Source organism: Phaethon lepturus, unplaced genomic scaffold, assembly GCF_000687285.1.
Source record: "Phaethon lepturus isolate BGI_N335 unplaced genomic scaffold, ASM68728v1 scaffold9287, whole genome shotgun sequence".
Classification (NCBI taxonomy): domain Eukaryota; kingdom Metazoa; phylum Chordata; class Aves; order Phaethontiformes; family Phaethontidae; genus Phaethon; species Phaethon lepturus.
The window spans coordinates 37649-51436 of record NW_010552499.1 but is presented as its reverse complement, the minus strand read 5'-3'; the positions used below and the strand labels follow the sequence as shown (position 1 = coordinate 51436).

General features: G+C 42.8%; 1 protein-coding gene across 1 annotated transcript in view; it reads left to right on the top strand.

The window, feature by feature from the left end:
* RPS13 (ribosomal protein S13) overlaps positions 1-4402 on the top strand; it is a 4767-nt gene extending 365 nt beyond the window's left edge. Inside the window, exons 2-6 of the mRNA XM_010291231.1 lie at positions 126-174; positions 1697-1775; positions 2700-2869; positions 3552-3652; positions 4326-4402. Of these exons, the coding sequence (XP_010289533.1) occupies positions 126-174; positions 1697-1775; positions 2700-2869; positions 3552-3652; positions 4326-4359 (433 nt within the window). The 3' untranslated portion in view covers positions 4360-4402. The remainder of the gene's footprint in view (positions 1-125; positions 175-1696; positions 1776-2699; positions 2870-3551; positions 3653-4325) is intronic.
* The last annotated feature ends 9386 nt before the right edge of the window (positions 4403-13788 follow it).

The window sequence follows — 13788 nt, the reverse complement described above, 5'->3', positions numbered from 1 at the left end:
TCGGCCGTGCAGGCTGGATACGGCCTTACAGGAAACGCTTGTGGCAGGGTGCCTTGTAGAGGGGTCGGTGTGGCAGTATAGCTTGTCCGGCTCCGCTTACCGTGTGATCTGCTTCTTCCCCACAGAAAGGGCTTGTCCCAGTCAGCCTTGCCCTACAGACGCAGCGTGCCTACGGTAAGTAACTTACCCGCCCCGTGTGTGCTTAGGCAGGCCCGGGCTGCTGCCGGGTGGCTTTCAGCGTAGGGTCCGGTTCCCAAGGCGCAGCTTAGCAGTGCCCAGGAAAAGAAACAAAACTAAGACAGCTGAAATATCTTGTATCACAATTTTTGGATTATGGCCTGATAAAATGCAGTTTTAGCCTATGGTCTTTAGGATCCTGAGAAACAAATATCGTTTCCTGGCCAGATGATTTGTTGGGAAAAAAAGTATCTTTTCTTCTTTGTACATCCCTTTATTTAAGTGTTACTTCAATTATTTTCAGTCTGTACGCTGATAATTCCTAGGGATTAAATCTTTTTTGCATTCGAGTTTGGCCCTTGTCATTGTAGAATAAACCAACTTTTTTCTAAACAATTTACAGCAGTAGTTTGCTGGTCAGAGCACTAACTTAAATAATTTTAGCATCCCCTTAATTCTTTCAGGATACTTCCACTTAAAAAGCTTATCTGTCAGCTGAACGAGCGGCTGCTTAATCTGCCTTGCTTTGCAAGACTATGTCTTGGAGGATCCATTTGTTGGCAGAAAGACTAATTTGTGGTGTATATAGAAAAGCATGTACTGAAAAACAGTTAAAAGGAAACGTGAAATTACAGCACAAAACATGAAAATAAAAGGATGCAATTTAAAGTAAGATAATGTGACATTGCTTGAAGTACCGCTGATGGTTAAACAGTTTAATAATGATGAAGATGCTCAAATGCAATACTTCTTTTAAAAAAACCCTGTGGGTTCTTTTGCTTAGTTTTACTTGTATTCTGTTTTGATTTGTAACCTATAGAGCAATTCAAAATATATTTTTCACTGTGGTTTTCTATTTCATAATGGGACAGTATTAAAAGGGGAAAAAAATTACGAGTTTAATAGCTTGGTGAAAGAGCAAGGATCACCTAGCTTGTTGATGTTGTGTTCCCTGTAGTAATTATGGAAGCAGTGACTCTATCAACACCTTCTAACCTTGGATTGTGCCTCTTCTAGTACTTCTATGTTGAGTAGATCCATTTCCTTTTTTAATTAGTGTTCTTAAAGTCTAATTTTGATGAATTGCAAAGCCTGATTTTCATTAATCGCCATAGGTGCTTTATTAAGAGATAGCTAAATGGTTCTCAATTCTGTGTTTCTGTCAGAAGCCTGATTAAAAAGTTCCTTCCTAATGGCAGTGATATTTTCCCCTCTGTAAATTTGTGTTTGTGCTTCTGGTGTAGCTGTTAAATAAACTGATGATAAAGCAGCTGGTTGGAGGCTATATAGGGTGTTCTATTAAACAGATACTTCTTCCTTCGGCTTTATATTTCACTAGTGCTATGGGTTCATAATATGTTAAAAAAAAAAATCTACATTGTTAGAAGTACAATTTCTGTTCTTGATTATTTTTTCAAGCATTACAAAGCATCTATTATAAAAAGCTTTCATATAGCTAGCCTGTGCTACTGCATTAAGCCGTGTTCATCAGTTGGGTTTTCTTTCTAATTTTCTTTAGTGGCTGAAACTTACTTCTGATGATGTAAAGGAACAGATCTACAAGCTGGCTAAAAAAGGCCTGACTCCCTCGCAAATCGGTAAGGGTTATGAAACTCCTAAATAGAGAAAAATCACATTTTTCTGACTGTAATAGTGTCATTGTTCTTTCAACCCATATTGAATAACATGCTAAGAAAATACAGGTTTTCTGGTGTACCTGTGTATTTGCTGTGTGGATGCCACTAAAAATGTAGTATGTTTAATTTTTGCAAGAAGCATATTTGGTGAAGTAGTTGAGTTTGGGGTTTTTTTCCAAGCAGAAAATGTGAAGCATCTGTTCAGTCTTGTAACCTGTCCTTAGGAACGGCCACTAATAGATGTTACAGGGAAGTTTAGTCTGCCTAGTTTCTTGAAGAAAAACTTGACATCTCATCTGAAATATCAGCAGCCCTCTATTTAGGAGCTTACTGAGCCAGGCACTGTGGCTGCATAGTGGACTAGCTCTCAGTAGTTTGGACCCCTCTAGAACTCTGCTTAAGTGTATGCATGCTACAACTTTATATGGTCATGAGTTCTGTGGGGTAATTATGTGCTATGTGAATGATTTATTTATTTATTTTATGGTAATCCTGAGAGTATTAGTGATCCCTATGGTACAGTACTTTTTTTTTTTTTTAAGATATCTGTGATATCTTTATTAACCACAGAGTAAAGAGTGATTGAATAGCTAGCTTTAATAAGTCCTGTTAAAAACTTCTGAATAGTATTGTGGTACATAATGTGTTACCTGCATAAACGTGATGGGTGGGTTGTCTGTTAAGTCCTACCTGATACAGTGCTTCAGCTTCTCTAAGTTGTATTCTGCTCACTCATTGTCTACCATTTGTTTACAGTTTCCACCAGAAAGTTTTTTAATTCAGAGAAGACCTTTTTTGGATATCTTGTGAAATCAACCTTAGAGTTGTAAGATTTGTTTGTGTAAGGTTTTTTTCTTCAGTGTGAGATGTGAATCTTTGTTTCAGGTGTGATCCTGAGGGATTCCCATGGTGTTGCCCAGGTTCGCTTTGTTACTGGCAACAAAATTTTGAGAATCCTTAAATCAAAGGGACTGGCCCCAGACCTTCCAGAGGATCTTTATCACTTGATCAAGAAAGCTGTTGCTGTTCGCAAACATCTTGAGAGAAACAGAAAGGTGAATGCTAGTTTAAGTAGATACTCTCCATATTTGTGGGTGGTGTTTGTGTGTTTTTTTTCCCCACAAATAATACAGTTTCTTTATAATTTCTGTTAGATCGAATTGTAAAACTACGCAACTGGTTCTAATAGTATGTGTATATGAGGACACCCCCCTCTCTGCTGTCCTATAAAACATACATCTGCCTTATTTGCTATCGCTGTCAGCTTAAACATTTTCTAATCTTGAAATACAGTGTTAAGTAGGGGATTGTGGGTGTTCTTTTATTTGAAGACCTCAATTTTATAGAGGAATTGGGTATTTTTCTATTTTGTAGTTGGGAAAAGGGGAAAGTAAGGAGCCACTGTTGACAAAGCAAACACTTCTACTGCAATTTTTGTTAGCCACCCCTTTTGAGTAACCTTAGGGATTTGGGGTGGCATTTTGATAAAGGAGAACGGTCTTTGTCGTGAAAAGGTGTCTTTGTTGTGAAAAAGATCTAAAAACTAAGATTAGCATTGCTTAAACTACATATTTTTGGTTCTGTTCTGATTTTACCGGACTCATCACACTTTAATAGTGGGAATGTGGTGTTTGTAGAAGTAGGTGTGGATTTTTTTACTTTACCAAAGCTCATCCGAAGCATACATTATCGAGAAGGCAAAGTAGTGCTTGATTGTAATGCAGCTTTCTTTTCAAGGATAAAGATGCCAAGTTCCGCCTGATTCTGATCGAAAGCAGAATCCATAGGTTGGCTCGCTACTACAAAACTAAGAGGGTGCTGCCACCCAATTGGAAGTAGTAAGTCTTCTCTATTACTGTTTTCACTGAGGTCACATAGGTTTTGTAAGCCATGTGCTGGGGCTGTTATTCAAAAGGTGCAGAGTGCATTATGATCAGGCATATAGGTAAACTAGCCAGCAAAGAATAGGTATTTTCATAAATATTAACTGATAGTGTGATGGAATTTATTGCTGGGTGAAATGACTGTCACAACACTCGGAAAAAATCAATGAGTGAAGTCACTAGAGATAATTTTTATAACGCTTCATACAAACTGCAGTCTCTGTTCTCACTCAGATACTTTTATATTTTGTGTTACTTCAAAAACATATTGAGAAACGTCTTAGTAGCTGTGGCAAAAATGAAAGTAATTTGTAGTTCTTCCTCTAGCAAAACTTAGCCAGGTAGGAGAATTCCCATAGATGTCAGGGTGAGCTTGTCTTTTCCTGAAAAGACTCAAGTGTGACTAGCCAGGTTTTTTAATATGTGAGTTTGTGCTGTTATTCTAGTATTTGTTTTTTAAAAGGAAGGGTGAAATACTTCTTTATGCCATAAAGAATTTTAAATGGCTAGTGATGAAGCTCAGGACTGGTAGTTAAAGCTTTGAACTGGAGCAATATTTTTGGCAACTAGTTTGAAAAAACTGCCTCTGCAATTAATATTTCTCTCTCTTTCTCCCCTCTCTTTTTAGTGAATCGTCGACAGCTTCTGCCCTGGTCGCATAAGAGTGGGCTATGACTTACTGAAAAAATAAATTTTCATTAACTACGTTTGTGTTGTCTCTAAATTGTTGGTGGCTTACAAACTTTTGCCCATTTCAGGAAGCTGCATGTGAATGGACAGTTTTCAAGATGGAGCAGACGTGGCCATATTTTCCATATTGCTATTCTGCAGTATCATATTGCTGTTGTAGACCAGCTGTGTGGTTTGTATCTGTGTTTAAACTGTGTTTTTGATTTGATAGCCTCAAGTTAGTAAAGTGACCTAGTCATTCACAGCAAATGCATTTGATTTATGTGGGGTCATGCCTCTGTGTGTCCTGCAGGAAGAACTGAGGAATAAAATAATGACAGGAGAAAGAATTGGAAATTTAGAAAATGAAGAAAGGACTAGGCGGGGGGTGTGGGGGGCGGGGAAGCGAAACAAAATTGGAGAGGCTGATTAATTCATTGCAGATAATGTGGATCTGTTCCTTGTGCAGAAGGCTTAAGCAGACCTCAGACAGTTCCTGACAGTAACTCTTGCTGTCATTTGTAAGTAATTTTAAGAATAATCCTCGGGTAATGTTTGGGATTTGGGTAAATACAGACACAGTTTAGCTCTCAGATGTTATGTCTTTACTGAAATAGTTTTCCCTAAACTCAAAGGGCTATTGTATAGTCACTTGCTGAAGTTGCGCCTTCAGGTTCTAAACAGCTTTGACCTTAAGAATCATCTTTCTGCTGGAGAAATGTGAAGAACAGACTGACAGCTTTTTTCTTTTTTAGTAGAAAATTACAAATGGAGTTATTCTGAGCTGTTTTAACCGTTGCTTCTAAGTCTTTGTACATACTTAGTTTTGCCATATTAGAAAGTTAATTTAAGTAAATGTAAATAAGCCCTAACATTTTTGTGAAGTGTAATAGCTACTTTCTAGATCATAACTAGTGGAACCTGGTAACTTCTGGATTTAATTTTGCAGAAAGACAGGACAGTACTGCCCTTATTATGAAGCTAAATATAGACTTGTGAAGACGGTTTTAAAAAAAGGCACTGCACTCCAGTTGAACTGTACTGTCTCATCCATCTTAAAAGGGAATTTACCAGCCTCCATATGCTGTCAAAATCCTTGCTTTTGTTTCTGAAAGCTGCTGGTGTTGCTTACCAGACTCTCACAATGATAATTTAAGTCTTCTGGGACAGCGATGTAAGTTGCTGTGAGTCTTTGGGGTTGGTGGTACTGCTGACTGAAAAGTACCTGGATGCTTTCACTGATCCTTGTTCTGAAGTAGCTATATGTAAATAATAAAATTACCGGCAGGTGGCACTTTGAAACATCAGTGTGTTTAAAAAGTTACATATTGCAAATAGTGCCACCTAGAGATCAAGCGTCAAGGCTGACAGTCCAATACAGTGAACAGCTGATACATTTAGGATTGTATATACTACTGTATATGTGGTGCCAACTGAGAATGGTTTTGAAGACAGTTCTGATGAAGCTTACACAATTGTATTCTGTGCTGCTGGGGTGTTTCAGTCTGAACACGGTCTGTTCTGTGTCTTTTCTGGCACTGGTTTGCTAGAGGGGCTGAAAGCAGGCTGTGCTGTATGCGTGGTATTTTGCCCCTCTGATGGTGCTGAAAGCTGTTGCCTTGCTGGAAGAAGAGGGAAGGGCAGGGGTTGTTAGAGTGATGAGGTCTGTCTCACAGGAATGGAGGAGAGAGGGAGTATTGTCTAAATAGTTGTCTGGTGCTGTACTGTCAGGTATGGAATTACTCGGGGACAGATCCCGGGCTTGCAGTAAGGCCAGATCCAGGTGTTGAAGGTACTCCCGAGGACAGAGAAAGAGAGGTATGCCATATTTACTGCCTGTAAAATTTGGCAATCTCTTGTCAAAGAACAGTAATGGTATTGTGATTGTACTGTTATGCACATATATTTCTACTACTTCCATTGCTAAAGATTCTGTGTTTCCTGTAAATCATACTGGCTAGCTTAAGTAAGTTGTCCTGGTTAAGATTTCAGTCCCTTAACCCTTTGATCACCAGAAGTAGTACACCATCAAACTTGATTGCCCCAGGGCACACAGGTTGTCTGCTCAGCAGCTGCTGTGCCCCAGGGCAGTGGGTGCCGGGTCAGGTGCGGGAACATGCTGTGCCCCAGGGCAGTGGGTGCCGGGTCAGGTGCGGGAACAGCAGAGCCAAGGTACTGGCAGGGGTAAATCCTCCTGGGGGAGTGGACCACTATGAAGCATCGTTGCAAGTAACACATCTGGAGGATGGAGTGTCTGAAGAGAGGAGCGTGTGACCTGGAGGAATGTGGTCCTGTGGAAACATTAGGTAAGTTTACCGTTTGGGGCTGTGGTACAGGACTGCACCTGAGTGGGAGTGAAACTCTTTCAGGTAGTCTCCTCTGTCTTGTGCCGCTTGGCCGAGCACCAGGACTGCCCTGGGCAGCTGAGGACTTGTGATCCAGCTGCCCAGGTACAATACAGGTTGTGGCTGCCTGGGAGAGTGAGTGGAGCCTTTCCTGCTGCTCTGGGTAAAGGTACTGTAGCTTCCCTTGGCTGGAGAGATGCGATAATGGCAATAAAAGAAGATCTTAAAGTAGTTGCCCAAAAATTCTTTATATGAGCCAGCATAAGCTGTCTGCCTCGTGATTATTTCCAGGTGTCACACTGGCTTCCCTTTCCCCAGCAGTTGGGTGTTCTACAGGCTTTGGGCCATCTTGCCCTCTTGCTTTATCCTGTCACAATGTCTCGTGTCTTTATGGCTTCTTGTGCTCTGGCTTAACCTTCAGAAGCTGTGCTCCCATTTCTGCCTCCTTCCCAGTGCCCTTTTCTGAATTTCCAGTAGTGTTCTTTTCCTCTCTCCCAGCAGGTACAAATCTGAGTGATTTCCCTCCCCCTTGCCCCAATCCCACTGTGAGCTTTTTTTCTGCATCGTGCCAGTGCACGCATCGGAAAGGAGCTCGCAGCCTCCACCTCTGCCAGCTGTCGTGGCCCCGCAGGCATAGCGAAGCCTGCCCTTCCCTCTTCAGAGGGGTGCAGCCACAGGACCTCTGCCCCCACTGCAAGCCATGGTACATGAGGGGGCCCCTTGGCAGCCGCATGGCTACGCTGTGCTCTGCTGCTCCATACCGGGCTTCTTCGCATGGCGAGTTTGGTTCACAGAAGGCTCCTGCTAGACTTCAGCCCTTGGCGGCTTTGCCGCGCCTCCAGGGCTGCGGGGTGTATGGCAGAGGCTGCTTCCCTTTGGCTGATCAACAGCTGGCTTTGAAGGCTGGCTGCTGAGGCACCCGTTCCTCTTGCAGAGCCCCCGGTGGCCGGGGTTGTCTGCTGTTTCCTGGGAAGGGTGGTTGTAGGGTGGTTGTAGGAAAAACGATGATTCTTGCAGTCACTGCTGGGTCACTGAGTGTGGTAAGCGGAGAAATGGTTTCCTTCAGGTTTGAAGTATCAGTTTCTCCATTGGACGTGGGACAGGGGCATTCTTTGGGTTACGGGTTGGTTTTTCCGTGCAGGTTCCCAGTCCCTTTTACTCCAGGTTTCTTTCTTGGGAGCTTGAACCTGTTCCCTCTCTTGCTGTTCTGTACCTTCTCTTTTTTTTTTTTCTTCCAACTTTTTGTACTCCATGCCCTGACACTCAAGGCTATGTGTCTGACAACCTATTAAGGAAATTTCCTTCTTGCAAATTGGTCAAACCAATTTTCTTAACGTCCCTTCAGGTGCCATGAGTTTAGCTTACCCTGATTTGAGTCAGCTAGGGGAGCATGCAAATGTACAAATACGACTTCATGTTTTCTTCACTTCTGGAGTTCATCCAGGAATAGTAAGTCTAGAAAGGTGAGTCTATTCCTGTGGTTAAATCAATAGGTGGTTGATGCTACACACAGTTTCTACCTTTGTTTTTAGGAAACGATTTGAGAGGTGACTGTTAAATATGGGAAGTATTAATCATGACAGGGATTTAAGGGAAAGCTTTGATTCAGTCATCTCCAGAGGATACTCTGAGTGCTAGGTATCTGCTCATTCTGAAGGTTTTTGTGGTATGTGTGACTGGTTCCCTTGTAGAGACAAATAAACCATCTCTTAACCTCTGCGAGTTTTTCTGATTGACAATTCCTGTTCACAAATACTTCTGTGAAAAATAAGAAACTTCTAGTAATTTATTTCATGTAAGGAAACTTAAGCAGCAGTTACTCTGCTGCTAAGTCGTTATCACTGCTGGAAACTGATTTTCTCTACCTGAAAAGGGGAAAAAAAAGTCAACCAGGTTATAGTCATAACGATCAGAAAAGGCAAGAAATTATTTGGGTTTATAAATGTATGGCTGCAAGTATATGTTCTTCTGCTTTTTCTGGAAAAGAGCTTCTGAAGGGTGTTCTCAGTTGCACTTTCTGCCAGCAAGCTTTTTACAGTTTTCAGTTCAAAACCATTGCACGTGAGTTAACCCCAACTAGCAAAATGGGAGTGAAACGTGCATTCTGATTTTTCCGAGTGAAGGTTTGTGTGTCGCTTCCTTCCGCTGTTTGCAGTGTCACTTACAGATCATGAAAACCAATGTAGTTAAAGAGCACTGCATGTGTTTCTCAGGACTCGAGGGGCAGTTTCCCCATTCCGTTTCAGTGAGGAGCAGTAGGGCCTGCTGAATTCACCGCGGGCAGGTTTGGTACTCTCGCAGCGCTGGAACAGCCGCTGTTTCTGGCTTGGGCCAATGCTGCTTCACGTTCACACAATCGTTTTGTTTCCTTTTCAATGCTGGGATCAAACTAGCGAAAAAATGTGCCCTGTTGCTGGGAAGTCCCTCCAATAACTCTGCACCATTTGCATGACAATACATCGTCATGCCCTGGTAACCTCCCTCTGCCAGCACGGACCTTGGCAACGGGAAATGGTTCAACAATGCTCGCTGCACGAGTGGGATGTCTGTGAATGTCCTTTTCTTGCTTCCCAAGGATTTCTGGACGTACTTGCAGTTGGATAAATGAAGGTTTCTCTCTTTCCTCTCCGTTCTCTCCTGCTTTTGGGATTAAATTTTACTTCTGGTTAAGAAATCTATAACCCTTGTAACGAACGGCGCTGCTGACTGGTGTGAGTTCTTTCCTGTCGACACAGGATTTATTAAAGACGTTAACCAGCACAGATGCAGGAACTGGACCTGAATCAATATAAAAGGTTGATGTTAATGGCATAGCAATGTGTATTGGATATGACGATAAACAGTAGCATTGTCCTACAGAGCTTGGTCACTAGAGAAGAAGTACTCAGGTAATTTCTGGAGGCTGGCTCGGTCCTTAGGACAAAGGAAAGCGAAGTGTACAGCCTGTTAGAGCAACCCGTGAGCTTGCGATGCTGTGTGGCAAGTAATTACATCGGCTGTGCCTGAGGCAAGAGGTGTACCTACATTAAAAGATCACCTGAGTTTTCTGGTGCATGCTGGTTTTACAGGCTAATATTTTATTCCTTTTGAGGCTGCTCACTCAGGACCCCTTTTCAGGTCAGAATTCTCCTTCTTCAGAGCCAGGAACGGGCTTTCAAGTTTAGTGCAGCTGTCAGGGATCAATCTCTTTTACAGCTCCTTCAAGTTCTTTATGATGCAGATGAATAATTTCCATAGATCCTCAGCCCTGTGTTATGCCAAAGTGGGAAGAGGGTGGCTGGCATTTTGAACTGTGGAAGCTGTTGACTGACTGGGTGAAATAACCCGCGACAGCCATTAAAAATTAATCGGGTTAAATGAACTTGGGAAGGATCCAAATCTCGGAGGATCAGTTCTGATGGCAAAGGCATTTGAGATTCGCAAGAAAGCGGGTGGAAACATCTCTCAGCATAATATATGTTAGTGGACACTGAGGCACAGCAAAAGCTCTTGTGAAATACAGGCTGTAAAAGGACTTGTTTCCTTGTAAGGTTTTTCTTTTTTTTTCTAACAATGGAAAAACAGTAACATCTTTTCCTTAAAATGAAGTCCATCCCATCTTGCTGAGCTCTGCCAGTCTTGGCAAAACTAGGACTATAAACTGTTAAATTTTCAGAAAGTACTGATACAGTAGTACCTATCTTTTGTATTGGGTACAGCTCAAACTCATGCCATTATTCCTGATGCCTGTCATCCTACTTATTCCTGATAACTTTCTTCAGTGGTAGAATCAGGTCTGGATTCTCTCTTGTTTTAGTATTCTGCAATTACGCCACACTGTATCTGGAAAGCAATATAGGAATAATATTTCACAATAGTATTTAGATAGTTTCAATCGAACTAGGATCTCAAAGATATTTGACTAACAAATAAATTTTTTTTTAGAAACAAACAACATTCCTGTGACGTTCAGGGAGGTGACTCAGTGTTTCAGTGGCCCCAAATTCCAAGAACTGTTCTTACACTTAGGAGTGTTGTGTAATGACCTAGGAATAGACAGTCGCTGGAGGAAGCGATTAGTTTTCTGGAATTCATCAAATGTGAGCGTTGCAACTCTGATGCCGCAGGAACACCGTTTCACTGATGTCTGGCTCTTGCGTAGTACTCCGGACCCATGAATCTCAGTGGTTTGTGTGAGAATAGAGCAGGCTATCCCCCACCCTTTCCAGGGAGAGCGGGGCATAAAGCAGTGCGATAGCTTGCCGGGGGCAGGAGGAGAGCTACGCATGGAGCTCTGATGTCCTAAATCCCAGCCCCGTGTCCTACCTGGGAGCCCTCAATACAGTTACACTTCGAACAAAGATGGATGTTTGTATGTAGATGGCATATGTGGGGAATGGTCTAGAGCTGAGCAAGGAGGTGGTGCGCAGAGACATTTGGGGGGACAGACCGTGGTGCTTACTTCTGGCACAGGATACCGTAGTGTGGCTCTTGGTAGACAACAGTGGGCAGTTATGATAATCTCTTTTTGCACAGTTGTATGTGCAAGGTTGAGAGTGGAGGGAGCACTTCCCCAACCTCGTCCTGCCCAGAGTGGGGAGCGGGCTGGGCCTCTCTTCCGTCCTCGGCAGAGCACCGGGGAAGTGGAGCCAGCCTTTCTCTCAGAGCTTTGTCTACCTGACTGTGTGCTTGTGGGGCACGTAATTCTATACTCCTACCAGCTCAGAGCAGATCGTGATGTGGTCTCCCGCTGTTATCTTGTCTTTCTGTGTATGGCAACTTTGGATATAGGAAAGGAGGATACAAAAAGCAGGACGAGTTAGGAGCTTGGCCGTATTGTACAGTTGGGACACTGTCACTTCTCGGTTTTGAAACGTCTTGATTTACATGTTCTGTGGTAAAACACTGCACAATAATCCCCTCAATTTAGCTGCATAATATACAGGATTCCCCTTTAAATTGTAGGTAAAGCCTATGCTTCAGTGATCTCTCAGAATTGTGTCTTCCCCTCTTGGCAAACATCAGTACCTTCTGCAGCTATCTAAGGGTCACAAATTGGTCCAGTAAGAAATTCTATTTCAGATAAGGACTTCTGCCAGCCTTGCTTCTGGTCTGATCCAAAGATCAAATTAATAGGGTCAAATCTCAGCAGTTTAATGAAACAATGTTATTTAAGCAAAGCACTCGCATCCTGCTGCAGTGTTGTTTGGTATTAAACAGCAATTAGATTTGTCTCCCCAACAAAATTGAAAAGCTCAATGGAAAGCAACTGTAATCGGAAATGTCATACTGCAGATACCGATTATAGATACGGTTTAACAAAACACAGGCTTTGGCTTCAGTTCATCACAGTGATGGATAATCCCATGGCATACAGCAGTTTACTACTGTTTGTGTAGCTTTGCAGTTTAGGTTGAGAGTATTCCTTTTGCTGTCGCATACGCGTATTTTCCTTTTTCACGCTACTGTGCCACATACTCCGATTGAACATTGTTGTTGATTATTTTGCCTATGTCACTTTGTAGTGAAGGTCAAGTGAAATGGCATTTGGGATGATGAACGTGGGGTTTACCCAACAGTACTTGCTAACAGCACGTATATTGAACTCCAGGCTGAGCTTTTTGCAGTGGGTCACTCTATGGAAGCACAAGAAACTAAGCAGCAGTTTCAGAAAGCTGCAGTGGTAGTGGTGGTGGGAGTCATGCAAGAGTCAACACCGACAATAACGCGGATGTGCTGAAGTAGTGACTGGGGGGGGTTGCCACAGATTTTAGAGGTATGTGGTCAGACTTTGTTCATCTGCCAACATGGGAACTTTCACAAAGCTCCATCTCCTGGATTTATGCAAATCTGCAAGAATCTTGGCTTAAAAAAAAAAAAATCAGAACATAGTGTATGTGTGTCAGTCTTAAAATGCAGAGCTTTTACTAGTTGGAATAACCTGAATAGTAGACTTTCTTCCCTGCATCCTGACTTTTAATCCTTAAACATCTGAGTTAACAAGATGTTAGCACTGATTGAAAGCGAGCCCTGTTAGCATCAAACTATAGAGTAGTCACAAACACCTGATGTGTGTAAAAGACCTGGCCATCAATATATTTTTAGTTTTGATCCTATTTCACATGAGCTGGGAAAGGGTAGGAACTTCCCTCTCACTGTGTATTTTTGGTGGAAAGATACGGCCACTGTGAAGAAGTGTTGGGTGTACAACTGTCTTGGAGGTCTGCAGTGTTAGCATCACCCCACATTTTTAAGTCTTCAAAAAACTGACAGACTATGGGTTAGATTGTGCCAGGTATTTCAAGCAGTGGCTTTTTTTCTGCTCCCTAGTCCCTGAGGTCTCCTGCACTTACTAAAGTACAGAAACTCATCAGGGAGTATGTTGAAGCGCCTGGGATCCCGATGTGCATTATTTGGAACTTTCTCTGATCTGCGCCAGATAGATAGCCGGGGTAGTCTGAGTGCCGTCTCTGCCATCACTTCCCTTCCAAGCCAGCGCATCCTGGCTAAAGACACTTCATTTCCAGGCTAAAAGTCTTTATCGGAAGTAGTGGTGCCTGGCTGCATGTTACCTCTCCCCGGAGGGCACAGACATGGCCCATCCGATTGCTGCACCTCCCCTGTCTGGTGGGCACACGCTGAGCCCTGCATCATTCATACACGCAAGCGTCCTGTTTAAATGCAATTTCACTTGCTGGCCTCTGTTCAAGATGCAAGTTCAGAGCCAGCTTAAACCGAAACCTTCCACCCATTCAAGTTGTAGGTGTTTACTTCTTGGCGCCAGGAAGTTTCCTCTGCTTTCAAACAAGAGACCGCTATCCATTTTGATGCAGGCCACAAGGAATTGCAGGCGTCTCTCTCTTTATGGAGATGGAAAGGGAAACAAGTTTTGTTACCTGGCTTTTTGCCTCAGTTTCCCAAGCAGGGGAATGGGCTGGCTCCCAGCTGTCTGCCTCCCGGCTGGCTCCTGGTGATGGGAACCTGCTCGGTTCCATGGCTTGAGAAGAGCCAAACCTCATACATGTTGACGTAGGCTTCAACTTGCTCTAGGGGTGACGATCATGTGAAGAAGAATGTCTCCAGGTCTGTGCACTTTGT